The sequence below is a fragment of the Athene noctua genome, chromosome 36 (assembly GCF_965140245.1).
Source record: "Athene noctua chromosome 36, bAthNoc1.hap1.1, whole genome shotgun sequence".
In the NCBI taxonomy this organism is placed as follows: Eukaryota; Metazoa; Chordata; class Aves; order Strigiformes; family Strigidae; genus Athene; species Athene noctua.
In genome coordinates, this window is record NC_134072.1 from 816,663 (window position 1) to 832,985 (window position 16,323).

At 62.2% G+C, this 16,323-nt stretch overlaps 1 protein-coding gene across 1 annotated transcript in view; it reads right to left on the reverse strand.

Moving 5' to 3' along the window:
• Nucleotides 1-12,154: 12,154 nt before the first annotated feature.
• The window catches only part of PFAS (phosphoribosylformylglycinamidine synthase), a 35,448-nt gene continuing 31,279 nt past the window's right edge, over nt 12,155-16,323 (reverse strand). Inside the window, exons 27-29 of the mRNA XM_074930905.1 lie at nt 15,062-15,202; nt 14,341-14,493; nt 12,155-13,559 (exon numbers count right to left, since the gene is read on the reverse strand). Coding sequence (XP_074787006.1) covers nt 13,213-13,559; nt 14,341-14,493; nt 15,062-15,202 — 641 coding nt within the window. The 3' untranslated portion in view covers nt 12,155-13,212. The remainder of the gene's footprint in view (nt 13,560-14,340; nt 14,494-15,061; nt 15,203-16,323) is intronic.

Sequence of the window (16,323 nt, forward strand, 5' to 3'; positions counted from 1 at the left end):
CGGGTGCTGGAGGAACAAGTTTCATGATAGTTTGAACCACAGTCATCAATGTAGGGCGGTTGCTTATGCCTGCACATTAATAACTGTTATTTTTTTGAGGTAGACAATATGTCTCCCAAAAGCTGAATTTTTACCTGTTGCCAAAAATTTATTATCTCCCCTTTCAGCTATAAAAACAAGCACAAAAATTTTGCCTGCGGGGGGGAAAAAAAAAAAAAAAAAAAAGGTGTTTTTTCTCTGTTTCTTCTCTGTGACTGCTCACACCTTGGCCACATCAAAATGCGACTTGGCCAAAATCTCCGGGCTGATTTTTTTTTTTTTTTTTTTAAACTGGAATGAAATCGCATTAGGAAAATCGGCAAACGTGGAAAGCGTCCTGCAGGAAAATGCCCTGAACCTGCCGCTCGTGACTGATAAGTGGGAAACCTGCCCCCAGCCGCAGGTCTACGACCCCGTGGGGGTGACGGAGACGGGGCGGGACGGCTCCCGCGACCGCGGTGTTGCAGCGGAGGGACACGAGCTCCTTCGGAAGGAGCAGGAGGGTTTGCCCTTTGTGGGGAGCGCGGAGTTTTTCCATGGGGAGGGATGAGGAGCCAGCTGAGACCTCCTGGGTTGGGATGAAGTCAAGAACGGGGGACGGGGACGGGGTGGGGTGTGGCTACGGGTCAGGAAGAACAAGCGGCGGAGAGGAGCAGCCTCACAGTCACAAGCCCTGGTCCTCACGGGGGGCTTCAACCAGCCTGACGGGGAGAGTCCAAAGAGCGATGAAGCTGGTGAAGGATCTGGAGAACAAACGCTGTGAGGAGCAGCTGAGGGAACTGGGGTGTCGAGCCTGGAGAAAAGGAGCCTCAGGGGAGACGTTGTTGCTCTCTACAACCACCCGAAAGGAGGTTGGAGCGAGGTGGGGGTCGGTCTCTTTTCCCGAGTAACAAGGATGGGAGGAAATGGCCTCAGGTTGCACCAGGGGAGGTTTCGGTTGGATATTAGGGAAAAATTCTACGTGGAAAGGGTTGTCAGGCCCTGGAAGAGGCTGCCCAGGGAGTGGTGGAGTCACCATCCCTGGAGGTGTGGCAAAGACGTGTAGACGTGGCGCTCAGGGGCATGGCTCAGTGGTGGGCAGGGTTAAGTTTAGGGCGGACTCGATGATCTTAAGGGTCTTTTCCCACCGAAATGATTCTGCGATTCGAATCCAGGAGTTTCCCGGTGGACAACGCTCCTCCTGAGCGAGGAGACGTGCTCTGCTGGACCTCGTGCAGAGGCCCTACACGGAATGGGTTGGGTTGGAAGAGACTTCCAAGGGTCATCTAGGCCAACCCCCCTGCAAAGAGCGCAGAGACGGAGCCAGGCTCTTCTCAGCGGCGCCCAGTGCCAAGACCAAGAGGCAACGGGCACAAACTGGGACACGGGAGGTTCCCTTTGATCACCAAGAAACAACCTGTAAGTGTGAGAGTGACCGAGTCAGACCAGGCTCCCACCCTGGAGATACTCAGAAGCCATCTGGGCACGATCCCGGGCCACCGGCTCTAGCTGGGGTTGGACCAGGCGACCTCCAGAGGTGCCATCGACCCTCAACTATTCCACGAAATAACGTTTTTCAAGGTCATTTCTAGCCCATGGCTACGTTCTCTCCCTGCAGACCCCCCCCGCCCACCCATAGGCCTGGTGGGGGCTCCCCAGTGTCTCACAGCCCCCGCGCCCCCACTGATGCCAGAAGCAGCCAGGACACAACACATTCTGTATTTGAATTAATTTTTTTTTTCCCCCAGAAATACATGAAAAAAGGGGGAAGGGGACACAAATCAAATACAGGAAAGGGGGGAAAAAAAAAAAAGGTTATAATAAAAAAAGATATTTTCCCCCCCACCCCTCTTCCCACCCCCTTTTAGCCCCCCCCCCCCCCCAGTTTAGGATCTGGGGCTGGCTGGGACGCCAAGGCTCCACCTGTACTGGGAAGAAAGTGTTAACAGACCCCCAAAACACCACCCCTTCACCCCAAAACCGGCCCCAGGAGCTTCAAGTTCCCCCTACAATGCCTCCCAGAGCCGTTCCCAGTCCTCCCAATTTCTGGCCAGGATTCAGATTTCCTCCCCCAAGGGAGGATGGAGGAAGGGTCCCCCTGTTCTGGGCCTCCAGGACCTGGGGCTGCGTTTTGGGGCAGAAACCCTCAATTCGAAGACCATCGACCAACTCTGGGAAAACTGGATTAACGCCAGGTCTGGGGTAAAACAGGAGCAGCTCCAGAGCTGGGGAAGTTCCTCATCTTCCCAGTATACCAGTGAAAAAACCCACCTTCCTCCCAGTATACCAGCAAACCTCCCCATCCTCCCAGTATACCAGTTAAAAACTGCCATCCTCCCAGTATACTAAGGGAAAAGTCCCCTTCTTCCCAGTACACCAGTTAAAACCATCTGTTCCCCCCAGTATACCTGTAAAAAATTTATTTCTGGTATACTCGTGAAAAAGAAAACCCTCTCCTCCCAGTGCACCAGTAAAACCCCTGCATCCTCCCCCAGTAATAGATCCTTGTCCTCCCAGTGTACGGGTGAAAACACGCCTTTTTTCCAGTATACTAGTTAAAACTTTCACATCCACCCAGTATATCCAGTAAAGAAGTTCAGTCCTCCCAGTATACCAGTGAAAAAACTCCGTTCTCCCAGCACACCAGTGGAAAGGGGCCTTCCTCCCAGTATACCAGTTAAAAACCCTTCTCCCAGTATACCAGTGAGAAAGCAGTCTTCCTCCCAGTATACCAGTTAAGAACCCCTGTCTTCCCAGTACACCAGTTTAAAAAAAAAAAAAAAAATTCCCAGTATACAAATCACTAACCACTATCCTCATAGCATACCAGTTCAAAACCCACCTTCCTCCCAGTATACCAGTGAAAACTGCCATGCTCCCAGTATACTCGTTAAAAACCTCCTCCCAGCATACCAGTTTACTGCTGTCCTCCCAGTACTCAAAAAGGGCCTTCCTCCCAGTGTACCAGTTCCCCCCCCATCCTCCCAGCACACACCCCCCCCCATCCTCCCAGTGAGCAAGTGGGGGACGCAGAGCTGCCCCCCCGCCACCACCCCTGGGCGCCCTGCGGTTCAGGGCCAGGGTCTCCAGACATGGTGGGGTGGCCCCGGCAGCCCCTCGCCCCCCCTGGGTGCCTCCTCCTTGGCGCAGCACCGCCGTGAGTCCTCATGGCCGCTGGGGCCGTGCTGGGGCCCCAGGCTGGGACCCCAACTAGGCCCGAAAGTAGGCCCGAAAGTAGGCCCCAAACCAGGCCCGTAACCGTGGTAACCAGGACAGCTGGACCTGTCGCCAGGGCAACCGGGGCCATCATCAGGGCAACAGGCGCCATCGCCGGGGCAACCCGGGCCACCACTGGGGCAACCAGGGCCATCACCGGGGCGGTAACCAAGGCCGCAGTCAGGCCTGTGAGTAGGCCCCAGACTAGGCCCCGGAGTAGGCCCGAAGTTGTGGTAACCAGGCCCGTAACCGTGGTAACCAGGGCAGCTGGGCCCCACCCGCGGCGCGGGCAGTCCATGGCGGCCGGGGGGCCCGGGGTTGTCAGCGGGACCGGCGGTGAGCGGCGGGGCGCAAACAGCCGTGGGGCCCTGGCCGGGACAGGGAGGCTCCGCTGGGATGGCCCGGAGGAAGCGAGCGGCACGGGCCAGGCACTCCCGGTAGCCGCTACGGTAGCGCCGCAGGAACAGCTCCTCCGTCCCCGAGGGCTCTGTGCCGAAGAGAAACACGGTGACCACCTCAGCCCCCCCCCGCCTCCCCCCACGCAGCCCCATAGCAGCCACCTGAGAAGCCACAACATGGCGTGTGTGTGTCCCCCCCCCTCCCCGGCTGGCTGTGGGGCAGGGGCGGGGGTCCCCGGGGTGGGTGGGGGAAACTGAGGCACGGACCTGAGAGGGGTTGCGCCCGCAGGAACTGAACCGTTTTCTGCAGGATCTCGGCCTTCTCCACTTTGGGGTTCCGGAGGCGCTGGGGGGGGTGGGGGGGAGGGGAGAGAGAGAGACCGGGTGGGGGAGGGGAGGGGGACACACACACACACATGTCACACGGATTGTGATGGTGGGGGGCAGGGAGGGGGCGGGGGCGGCCGCGGTGTCGTGACAGAACCACCGAAGGGCCCCCAACAGCACCCCTAGAGAGCCGTGAGCAAGGCCTGGGGGGCCAGGAGTGCTCTGACAGTGTCACGATAGTGTCACGATAGAGCTCCCCAGTAGTGTCACGATAGTGTCACGATAGTGTCATGATAGTGCCACAAGTGTCACGATAGAGCTCCCAAAGAGCGCCATTATAGTGTCACGATAGTGTCACAAGTGTCACGATAGAGCTCCCAAAGAGTGACATTATAGTGTCACAATAGTGTCACGATAGTGTCATGATAGAGCTTCCCAATAGTGTCATGATAGTGTCACGATAGAACTCCCCAATAGTGTCATGATAGTGCCACAATAGAGCTTCCCATTAGTGTCATGATAGTGCCACAGTAGTGTCACTATATTGTCACGATAGTGTCACAATAGTGTCCCGATAGTGTCACGATAGTGTCACGATAGAGCTCCCCAATTGTGGCGCCCCAATAGTGTCGCGACAGTGTCCTGACAGACCACCAAGCGTGACCCAGTTGTGCCCCCACGTTGCACCCCGAGAGTTCCCCGGCAGCGCCCGGAGCCCCCGGAGCATCCCGGGGGGGTCGTGATGGTGCCCCAGTAACACCCCAGGAGCGTCGCGACACCGACCCGACAGAGCCCCCCGATAGAGCTCCGATAGTATCGCGATAGTGCCCCGATAATGTCCCCAAGAGTGTCCCCAAGAATGTCCCGATAATGTCCCGACAGAGCCGCGACAGCGCCCCCTGGTGGGCGGGAGGCAGCAGGACAAAGCTGCCGCCACAAGATACCGAGGTGATTAATCGCAACGGATAATCGTGACAGAACCCTGAGCGAGCCCCGAGCGTCACGACAGAGTCACGACAGAGCCCCCAGATAATTGTGATTGAGTCACCACAGCGTCACGAGAAAGGGTGGGATGGTAACGACAGAGCCCTGAGAGTCACGACAGAGCTGTGAAAGTCACGACAGCACCGCACCTGTCGTGACAGTCACAATAATCGTGATAGCGCAACAAGAGAGCCGCCAGGGAACATGACAGAGCCCTGAAGGTCATTACAGAGCTGCGACAGAGCCACAGGTGTCGAGATAAAGCCACGACAGAGCCGTGATAGTCACGATAATATCATGACAGAGCTGTGATAGTCACAGTCGAGCCCTTATCGACCCCAAATAGTCATGATAGTCGTGATAGTCGCAATAAATCTGTGAAGAGCCACGATATGGCTGCGTTAGAACTGAGAACAGGGCCGCGATAGTCGCGATAGAGCCGTGACAGAGCTGTGATAGTCACAATAGAGCTGCGATAGTCGTGATAGAGCCACGATAGAGCCATGATAGAGCCACGATAGTAGCAATAGAGCTGTGATAGCCACGATCAAGGAGCGATAGTTGTCATAGAGCCGTGATAGAGCTGTGATAGTCGCGGTAGAGCTGTGATAGTCACGATCGGGGCACGATAGTAGCGATAGAGCCGCGATAGAGCCACGATAGTCGCGATAGAGCTGTGATAGTCACAATCGAGGTGCGATAGGCGCGACAGGGCCACGATAGAGCTGTGATAGTCACGGATGAGGCGCGATGGTCGCGATAGAGCCACGATAGAGCCGCGATAGTCGCAATAGAGCCGCGATAGTCGCAATAGAGCCGCGATAGTCGCGATCGAGGCGCGATAGTGGCGACAGGGCCTCACCTCGTCGCGGGTGGCCGCGAGCAGCAGCAGCCGGAGGCGGTCGAGGCTGCGGTTCATGCGGTCGCGGCGACGCTTCTCCATGAGCGGCTTCAGGAGCTGCCCGGGGCGGGGGAGGGGAGGGAGGGGGAGGGGCAGAGTGAAAGTGAGCCCCAAGCCGGGCCTGAGCGGGCCAGGGCCGAACCAGGCCGGGTCCCAACAAGGCCAGACTGGGATGGGATGGGTTGGACTGGGAGCAAACTGGGATGGGATGGGTTGGACTGGGACTAAACTGGGTTGGGATGGGTTGGACTGGGAACAAACGGGGATGGGATGGGTTGGACTGGGAGTAAACTGGGATGGGATGGGTTGGACTGGGACTAAACTGGGATGGGATGGGTTGGACTGGGACTAAACTGGGTTGGGATGGGTTGGACTGGGAACAAACGGGGATGGGATGGGTTGGACTGGGAGTAAACTGGGATGGGATGGGTTGGACTGGGACTAAACTGGGATGGGATGGGTTGGACTAGGAACAAACTGGGATAGGATGGGTTGGACTGGGACTAAACTGGGATGGGATGGGTTGGACTGGGAACAAACTGGGATGGGATGGGTTAGACTGGGACTAAACTGGGATGGGATGGGTTGGACTGGGAACAAACTGGGATGGGATGGGTTAGACTGGGACTAAACTGGGATGGGATGGGTTGGACTGGGAACAAACTGGGATGGGATGGATTAGACTGGGACTAAACTGGGATGGGATGGGTTGGACTGGGACTAAACTGCGATAGGATGGGTTGGACTGGGACTAAACTGGGATGGGATGGGTTGGACTGGGACCAAACTGGGTTGGGATGGGTTGGACTGGGACTAAACTGGGATGGGATGGGATGGGTTGGACTGGGACCAAACTGGGTTGGGATGGGTTGGACTGGGAACAAACTGGGATGGGACGGGTTGGACTGGGACTAAACTGGGATAGGATGGGTTGGACTGGGAACAAACTGGGTTGAGAATGGGTGGACTGGGACCAAACTGGGTTGTGTTAGGACCTGGGCTGGGCCTAACTGGTCCAAAGCTGGACCAAACTGGGCCAGGTCATAATGGGGTTAAACTGGGATGGGATGGGTTGAGTTGGGGTTTAAACTGGGCCAGACTGGGCCAGGACTGAACCAAACCAGGCTGGGGTTAAATCGGACTGGGTTGGGTTGGGGCCAAACTGGGCCAAACCAGACTGGGGGCAACTGGGCCAAACTGGTCAGGTTGGGGCCAAACCAGCCCAAATTGGGCTGGGATCAAATCTTTTGGGGACAAACTGGGTTGGATTGGGGCTGAACTGGGCCAAACTGGGGACGAGGCCTGGGTCAGCAAGACCAGATCAAACTCAAAACCGGGTCCAACTGAGCTGGGCCAAGAGAGAGGGAGCCCACTGTGGGCCAAACTGGGATGAACTGGGCTAATCTGAGCCAGCCGGGGCCAAACCAGGTTGAGTCAGGACAAACTCGGACTGGGTTTAACTGGGTTCGGACGAACTGGGCCAAGCTGAACCAGACTGGGCTGAGCAGGGCTGGGCTGGGACAAGTCTGGACTGGGTTGGGCGGAGACTGAGCCAGACTGGGGTGAACTGGGCTGAACTGGGCTAGATCAGGTTGAAACAGATCAAACTGGGCTGAACTGGGTTGAACCAGGCCAATATGAGCTGAACTGGGCCAAACTGGGTCAAGTCCTAACTGGGCCAAACTGGGCTAAGATCTAGATGGGCCAAACTGGGCCAAGATGGCCCAGACTGGGCGTAAGGGGGCCAATCCTGAACACGGCCGAACTCAGCTGTGTCGGGCTGAACCAGGCCAAGTCCTGACTAGGCCAAACCCAAACTGGGACAAACTGGGTCAAACCAGAGCTGAACTGGGTCTGGTCTTAACTGGACTGAACTGGGCCAAGCCTGAATGGGGCAGAACTGAGCCGAGTCCTAACTGGGCTGAACGGGGTCAAACTGGGCTAAGCCCAAACAGCAGCAAGTCCTAACTGGGCCAAGGTGTGCCAAACTGGGCCAAGGCCAGACCAGGCTCAACCCAGCCAAGACCAATCATGGCTGAAAGCCCTAAGTGGGTGGAACTGGGCCAAACTGGGCCAAGCCCTTACTGGGAACTGGCCCGAACTGGGCCAAGCACAAGCAAAGCCGAAATGGGCCAAGCCCTAACGGGTTGGAACTGTGCTGAACTGGGCCAAGCTGGGCCGAATGGGGCCAAACTGGGCCAAGATCAAGCCAGGTTGAGCTGGACCAAACACTAGTTGGGTCAAACTGGGCCAAACCCAAACTGGACTAAACTGGGCTGAACAGAGCCAAGCTCAAATCGGGCCAAATAGATACAAACGAGACCAAGCCCCAAACCAGGCTGAACTGGGCCAAACCCTAACTGGACCTAACTGGGCTAAATGGGGCCAAACCAGTTGAAGTTCAAACTGGTGCAAACCAGACCAAGCCCAATCCAGGCTGAACTGGGCCAAACCCTAATTGACCTGAGTCAGGCCAGACTGGGCTGAACTGGGCCAAGCCCAAACCGAGCCAAAAGGGGTCAAACTGGGCCAAGCTCAAATTGGGCTGAACTGGGCCAAATGGGGCCAAACCAGGCAAAGCCCACACTGGGCCAAACAGGTCCGAACCAGTTAAACCCCCAACCCCCAACTTGGATTAACCAGGCCAAATGGGGCTGAACCGGGCCAAGCCCAAACAGGGCTGAACTGGGCCAAGTTCAAACCAGGATGAAATGGGCCAAATTGAGCTCCACTGGTCCAAGCCCAAATTGGGCTAAAGTGGGACAAACCTAAATTGGGCTGAACTGGGCCAAATGGGTCTGAACCAGTTAAAGTCCAAACCGGGCTGAACCAGGCCAAACTGAGCTGAGCTGGGCCAAGCCCAGACAAGGCTGAACTGGGCCAAATGGGTCCAAACCAATTTAAGTCCCAACCAGGTTGAACTGGGCCAAATTCAGCTGAACCAGGCCAAGCCCAAAGTGAGCTGAGCTGGGCCAAGCCGGGCCGAGTCAGGCCAAACTGGGCTGAACTGGGCCAAAGGGGGTCTGAATTGGGCCAAATCCAAACCGGGCTGAACCGGGCCAAAGTGGGCTGAGCTAGTCCAAGCCCAAACAAGGCTGAACTGGGCCAAATTGGGCTGAGCTCGTCTAAGCCCAGACAAAGCCAAGCCGAGCTGAGTCAGGCCAAATTGGGCTGAACTGGGCCAAAGGGGTCTGAACCGGGCTAAACCCAAACTGGGCTGAACCGGGCCAAATTGGGCTAAGCAGTGCCAAGCCCAAATTGAGCTGAGCTGGGCCAAGCCCAGACAGGGCCAAGCTGGGCCAAGCCCAAGCAAGGCTGAACTGGGGCAAATGGGTCCAAATCAATTTAAGTCCCAACCAGGCTGAACTGGGCCAAATTCAGCTGAGCTGGGCCAAGCCCAAAGTGAGCTGAACTGCCCAAGCCCAGAGCGGGCCGAGCCGGGCCAAACTGGGCTGAGCCGGTCCAAGCCCAGACAGGGCCAAGCTGGGCTGTGTCAGGCCAAAATGGGCTGAACTGGGCCAAAGCGGGTCTGAATTGGGCCAAACCCAAACCGGGCTGAACTGGGCCAAACCGGGCTGAGCTAGTCCAAGCCCAAACAAGGCTGAACTGGGCCAAATAGGTCCAAATCAATTTAAGCCCCAACCAGGCTGAACCGGGTCAAACCCAAACAGGGCTGAACTGGGCCAAAGTGGGCTGAGCTGGGCCAAGCCCAGACAGGGCCAAGCCGGGCCGAGTCAGGCCAAAATGGGCTGAACTGGGCCAAAGCGGGTCTGAATTGGGCCGAACCCAAACCGGGCTGAACCGGGCCAAACCGGGCTGAGCTGGTCTAAGCTCAAACCAGGCAGAGCTGGGCCAAGCCCGGAGCAGGCCGAGCCGGGCCGGGCCCAGGGGGGCTGAAGCGGGCCGGAGGGGTCCGAACCGGGCCGAGCCCAGGCCGGGCCGAGCCGGGCCGGGCCGCCGTTACCTTCCTGTCGCTGTGGGGCTCCGCGGCGCTGCTCATGGTGCCGGGGCCGGGGCCGGGGCGGGCGGGTCTGGCCCGGGGGGGCCCGGAGGGACCTTTATGGGCGCGGGCGGCCCCGCCCCGGGGCGGGGGGCTCGGGCGGAGGGGTCCGGGGGGGAGGGGGGGTGGAGTGAGAACTGGGAGCACTGGGAGCAGTGGGGGGGAGGGGGAGCGCTGGGGGGGGCCGGGGAGATGGAGGAGGAGGGGGACTGGGGGGGCAGCGGGGGACACTGGGGGGGGGGGGTTACTGGGAGCACTGGGAGGGACACTGGGGGTGCTGGGGGGGTCACTGGGAGAACTGGGAGCACTGGGGGCACTGGGAGGGACACTGGGGGTGCTGGGGGGGGGTCACTGGGAGTGCTGGGGGGTCACTGGGAGAACTGGGAGCACTGGGAGGGACACTGGGGGTGCTGGGGGGGGTCACTGGGAGTGCTGGGGGGTCACTGGGAGAACTGGGAGCACTGGGAGGGACACTGGGGGTGCTGGGGGGGGTCACTGGGAGAACTGGGGTCACTGGGAGGGACACTGGGGGTGCTGGGGGGGTCACTGGGAGAACTGGGGGCACTGGGAGGGACACTGGGGGTGCTGGTGGGGGGTCACTGGGAGTGCTGGGGGGTCACTGGGAGAACTGGGAGCACTGGGAGGGACACTGGGGGTGCTGGGGGGGGTCACTGGGAGTGCTGGGGGGTCACTGGGAGAACTGGGAGCACTGGGAGGGACACTGGGGGTGCTGGGGGGGGTCACTGGGAGAACTGGGGGCACTGGGAGGGACACTGGGAGTGCTGGGGGGGTCACTGGGAGCACTGGGAGCAGTGGGGGCACTGAGGAGGACACTGGGAATGCTGGGGGGGCACTGGGCGTACTGGGGACACTGGGAAGGGGCAGTGGAGGCACTGGGGGCACTGGAGGGACACTGGGGATACGGGGGGGGGTTACTGGGGGCACTGGAGACATGGTGGGGAGAGGGGGAGCACTGGGAGTGCTCTGGGTGCACTGGGAGGACACTGGGGATACTGGAGGGGGTACTGGGAGTACTGGGGGTACTGGGGAGACCAGTAGAGGCACTGGGAGGAGTGGGAGCACTGGGGGACACTGGGGAGGGACACTGGGGGAGCACTGGTGGCGGTAGAGGGGTACTGGGAGATACTGGGGAGGCACTGGGGGCACTGGGGGAGTACTGGGGGAGCAGTGGGAGCAGTGGGGGGTACTGGGGGGCACTAGGGGTGTTACTGGAAGTACTGGGAGCATTGGGAGCACTGGGAACAGTGGGGGGAACACTGGGAGCACTGAGAGGAACTGGGGGCACTGGGAACACTGGGTGAGCACTGGGAACACTGAGGGGTCACTGGGAACACTGGGAGGAACTGGGGGCACTGGGGAGGCCACTGTGAACACTGGGAGGAACTGGGAGCACTGATGGAGGGAACTGGGAGCACTGGGATGGTGCTGAGAGCAACTGGGAGCACTGGGGAGGGCACTGGGAACACTGGGGGGGCACTGGGAGCACTGGGAGGCACTGGGAGCACTGGAAACACTGATGGAGGGAACTGGGAGCACTGGGGGGGGCACTGGGAGGCACTGGGAGCACTGGGGCGGCACTGGGAGCACTGATGGAGGGAACTGGGAGCACTGGGGGGGCACTGGGAGCACTGGGGGGGCACTGGGAGGCACTGGGAGCACTGGGGCGGCACTGGGAGCACTGATGGAGGGAACTGGGAGCACTGGGAGCACTGGGGGGGGTTGGGCCCGTCCCTGGATCCGCTGGGGGGGAGGGGGGTGGGGGAGGGGGGGTGTGAAGCGGCACGAGGCCCTTGGGGGGGGGGAGGGGGCGCCCGGCGGCCCCTTTGATCCCGCACGTGTCCGGCACCCGCCGGGGGGAGGGGCCCTGGGAACGCGCGCGCTCGCGTTCTCCCACGCTCGGGCCCCCCCTCCCCCCCCCGGCGCCTTTTGGGCTCAAATCAGCGGGAATCGGGGGCGGGGGGAGGGGCGGAGGTGACAAACGGCCGGAGGTGGATGGGGCGGGGGGGGGGGAGGGTCCTGAACCCCAACCCCGCGCCCCGAAATGCCGCGGGGGGGGGCCCGGGTGCCCCCCCCAACCCCCTCACCCCCCCCAGGGGACCCTCGTACCCCCCCCCCCATCCCCGCCCCCCAAAATGGGACCCACGTGCCACCATCCCCCCCTCACCCCCCCGAGGGGACCCGGGTGTCCCCCCCATCCCCCCCCAACTCCCCCCCCCCCAAAAAGGGACCCGGGTGCCCCCCCATCCCCCCCCCCCCAGGTCCCCCCAATAACTCCTCGCCCCCCCCCGCTGCAGCCGAAGCACTTTATTACAAGCCCCGCCCCCCCGCGGTCCGGAGCTTTCTATTGGTGGAGGCGGTGATGGGGGTCGGGCTCCCATTGGTCAGTGCTGGGGGGCGCCGTGGGTCCGGCCGTGGGTCTGTCTGTGGGGCAGCCATAGGTCTGCCTGTGGCTACATCCATGGGTCCATCCGTGGTCTGTCCGTGGGTCTGTCCGTGGGTCTGTCCGTGGGTCTGTCCATGGGTCTGTCTGTGGGTCTGTCCGTGGGTCTGTCCATGACTCAGCTCTGTCCGTGGGTCTGTCTGTGGGTCTGTCCGTGGGTCTGTCTGTGGCTCTGTCTGTGGGTCCGTCCATGACTCAGCTCTGTCCGTGGGTCCGTCTGTGGGTCTGTCTGTGGCTCTGTCTGTGGGTCCGTCCGTGACTCAGCTCTGTCCGTGGGTCTGTCCATGGTCTGTCCATGTGTCTGTCCGTGGTCCATCCATGTGTCCGTCCGTGGCTCCGTCCGTGGGTCTGTCTGTGGTCTGTCTATGTGTCCATCCATGTGTCTGTCTGTGGCTCCGTCTGTGGCTCTGTCCGTGGGTCTGTCCATGTGTCCATCCGTGGGTCTGTCTGTGGGTCTGTCCGTGGTCCATCCATGTGTCCGTCCGTGGCTCGTCCGTGGCTCTGTCCATGGTCTGTCCGTGGCTCCGTCCGTGGGTCTGTCCGTGGTCCATCCATGTGTCCATCCACGTGTCCGTCCATGTGTCTGTCCATGTGTCCGTCCATGTGTCCGTCCGTGGCTCCATCCGTGGGTCTGTCTGTGGGTCTGTCCGTGGTCCATCCATGTGTCCGTCCGTGGCTCCGTCCGTGGGTCTGTCTGTGGTCTGTCTATGTGTCCATCCATGTGTCTGTCTGTGGCTCCATCTGTGGCTCCGTCTGTGGCTCTGTCCGTGGGTCTGTCCATGTGTCCATCCGTGGCTCCATCCGTGGGTCTGTCTGTGGGTCTGTCCGTGGTCCATCCATGTGTCCGTCCATGTGTCCGTCCGTGGCTCCGTCCGTGGCTCCGCGGGGGCGTGTCCCGGGGCGTGGCTCACTGGGGGCCGTGGGGCCAGCGCAGGCACCACTCGCAGGCGTTCCGGAACATTCGGAGCCAGGGGGCGTCGCCGCCCCCCGCCGCCCCCCCCCGGCCCGCGGGGCCCCCCCAGGCCGGCGGCCGCCAGGGCCACTGCCAGGGCCGCACCCCCCGCTCGGGGTGGGGCATGGCGGCCAGGTGGCGGCCGCAGGGGGAGCAGAGGGCGGCCGCGCCCCCCCCCGAGCCGTTGGGGTTCAGGGGGTACTCGCCCGTGGGGCTCCCCCCGTCGTCCACGTAGCGGAGGGGCACCAGCGCCCCCCCCAGCGCCGCCGCCAGCCCCCCCGGCTCCCGGAACTGGAACCGCCCTGGGGGGGACACGGGGCGGGGGGGGGTCACCCCAAAGAGCAGCAGGGCCCCCCCGGCACCCCCAGTGCTCCCAGTGCCCTACCAGTGCCCCCCCCCAGTGCTCCCAGTGTCCCCATGGCCCCCAGTACCCCCAGTGCTCCCAGTGCCCTACCAGTGCCCCCCCCCAGTGCTCCCAGTGTCCCCATGGCCCCCAGTACCCCCAGTGCTCCCAGTGCCCTACCAGTGCCCCCCCCCAGTGCTCCCACTGCCCTCCAAGTGCCCCCCCCCCAGTGCTCCCAGTGCCCTTCCACTGCCCCCAGTACCCTCCCAGTGCTCCCAGTGCCCTTCAATTGCCCCCCCCAAGTGCTCCCAGTGCCCCCATGACCCCCAGTACCCCCAGTGCTCCCAGTGCCCTTCCATTGCCCCCAGTACCCTCCCAGTGCTCCCAGTGCCCCCACGCCGCCATCCCTCCCACCCCTCCCAGTGCTCCCAGTGCCCTCCCAGCGCTCCCAATACTCCCAGTGCCCCCATGCTGCCATCCCTCCCACTCCTCCCAGTGCCCTCCCAGTGCTCCCAATACTCCCAGTGCCCCCACGCCACCATCCCTCCCACCCCTCCCAGTGCTCCCAGTGCCCTCCCAGCGCTCCCAATACTCCCAGTGCCCCCACGCCGCCATCCCTCCCACCCCTCCCAGTGCTCCCAGTGCCCTCCCAGCGCTCCCAATACTCCCAGTGCCCCCACGCTGCCATCCCTCCCAGCTCTCCCAGTGCTCCCAGTGCTCCCAGTGCCCCCAGCACCCACCTTCCCCGTGGGCCACCCAGACGCCGAGGCGGGCGCCCTCCATCCCCCGCAGCATCAGGGCGGGGCCGGGCTCCACCCGCACCGTCACGAACCGCGACTCGAAGCGCCCCGAGAGGTTGGGGCTCAGCACCACGGCGGGGGGGGCCCCCTCCGCTGCACCCCACAGCGTCAGCGCCCGCCGGGGGGGGGACACCCCCCTGGGGACACAGACCCCCCCCCCCCCAAAATCCGACCCCCAAGGGGACACCCCCAGGGGCACCCTCCCAGGAAACCCCCCCCCAAGGGACACACCCCCCCCCCTCAGGGACCCCCCCCGACTCAGGGACCCCCCCCGACTCAGGGACACCACCCCCCCCCCTCAGGGACCCCACCCCCCCCCCTCAGGGACCCCCCCCGACTCAGGGGACCCCCCCAAGAACTCAGGGGACCCCCTCCCACCCCAGGGGACAACCCCACAGGGACACCCCCCCCCCAAGGGGATGCCCCCCCCAAAGTCAAACCCTCCAGGGATCCCCCCCCCCCCCAGGGGACCCCCCAAGGGACACCCCCCACCCCCCCCAGGGTCACTGACCCCACCCATGGGTGCCCCCCCCCCCCCCCCCCCCAAATCCTCCCTTCTAATGGCATCACCCCCCCCCGGCACCCCCCGGGGGTGACCCCAAGGTGGGACACTCCCCCCCAAGGGTGCCCCCCCACCCGTGGGTGCCCCCCCCGCGCCCACCTTGGGGGGGCCCCACCCAGCCGAGCAGCGCCAGCAGCTGGCACCCGTTGCAGACGCCGAGGCTGAAGGTGTCGGGGCGCCGGCGGAAGCGCTCGAGGGTCCCGCGGAGCCGCGGGTGGAAGCGGGCGGCGGCCGCCCAGCCTGGGGGGGCAAAGGGGGGGCTCAGGGCACCCCCAAACCAGGGGCACCCCGAAATCCAGCCTCCGGCACCTCCAAAGGCCGCACACACACACACACACACACGCACACCCCCCCCCGCCAGCACCCCCAAAATGGGGACGCCCGCACGCAGCGCGCTGGCTGCACGCAGAGACACCCCCCCCCCCCCAAATCACATCGGGGGGGCCCCCCAAAATGGGGACACACCCCTCCCCCCAACACCGCACCCCCAAACGGGGGCACCCCAAAACTGTGGATCACCCACCCGGCACCCCAACATCCCCAAACGCCACCCCCAAACTAGAGGCAGCACCAAAACGGGGACCCCCCCCCTCAACTCAGCACCCCCAAAATGGGGATCCCCCAAAACGGGGACACCCCCCCTCAACTCAGCACCCCCAAAATGGGGATCCCCCAAAATGGGGACCCCCCCCTCAACTCAGCACCCCCAAAATGGGGACCCCCAACACAGCACCCCGGCATCCCCAACACCCTGCACCCCCAGACCAAGGGCGCCCCCAAAATCTGAGGCATCGCGCCGCAGGGGCACCCCCAAACCAGCAGCACCCCAAAACCGGCAGTACCCAAAACAGGGTCACCCCAAAACGGGGGCACTGGGAAATGGACACCCCAAAAACCAGGGAGGGCCCCAAAGCCGGGGGCACCCAGAAACGGAGACACCCTCAAATATTCTGTTGTAAAAACAGGGGAACCCCAAAACCAGGAGCACCCCAAAACAGGGGCGCTCCCCAAGAGACGAGCACCCTAAACCTGGGGAACCTGCACAACAAAGGACACCCCAAAACTAAGGGACACCCCCAAAACCAGGGTCACTCAGAAACAGGGACACCCCCAAAACCAGGGGCACCCCAAAACAAGAGACACCCCAAAATTGACATCATGCAGAAACAAGGACACCCCAAAACCAGGGGCACCTCAAAGCCTGGAGCCCCCAGAACTCTCAACACCCCAAAATCTAGCACACCCCGAAACTAGGGACACCCCAAAACCTGACACACCCCGAAACAGGGTCTCCCCCAACCCATGGACACCCCAAAACCAGACTCACCCCAACAGTCACCCCCAAATCCCAACACCCCCCG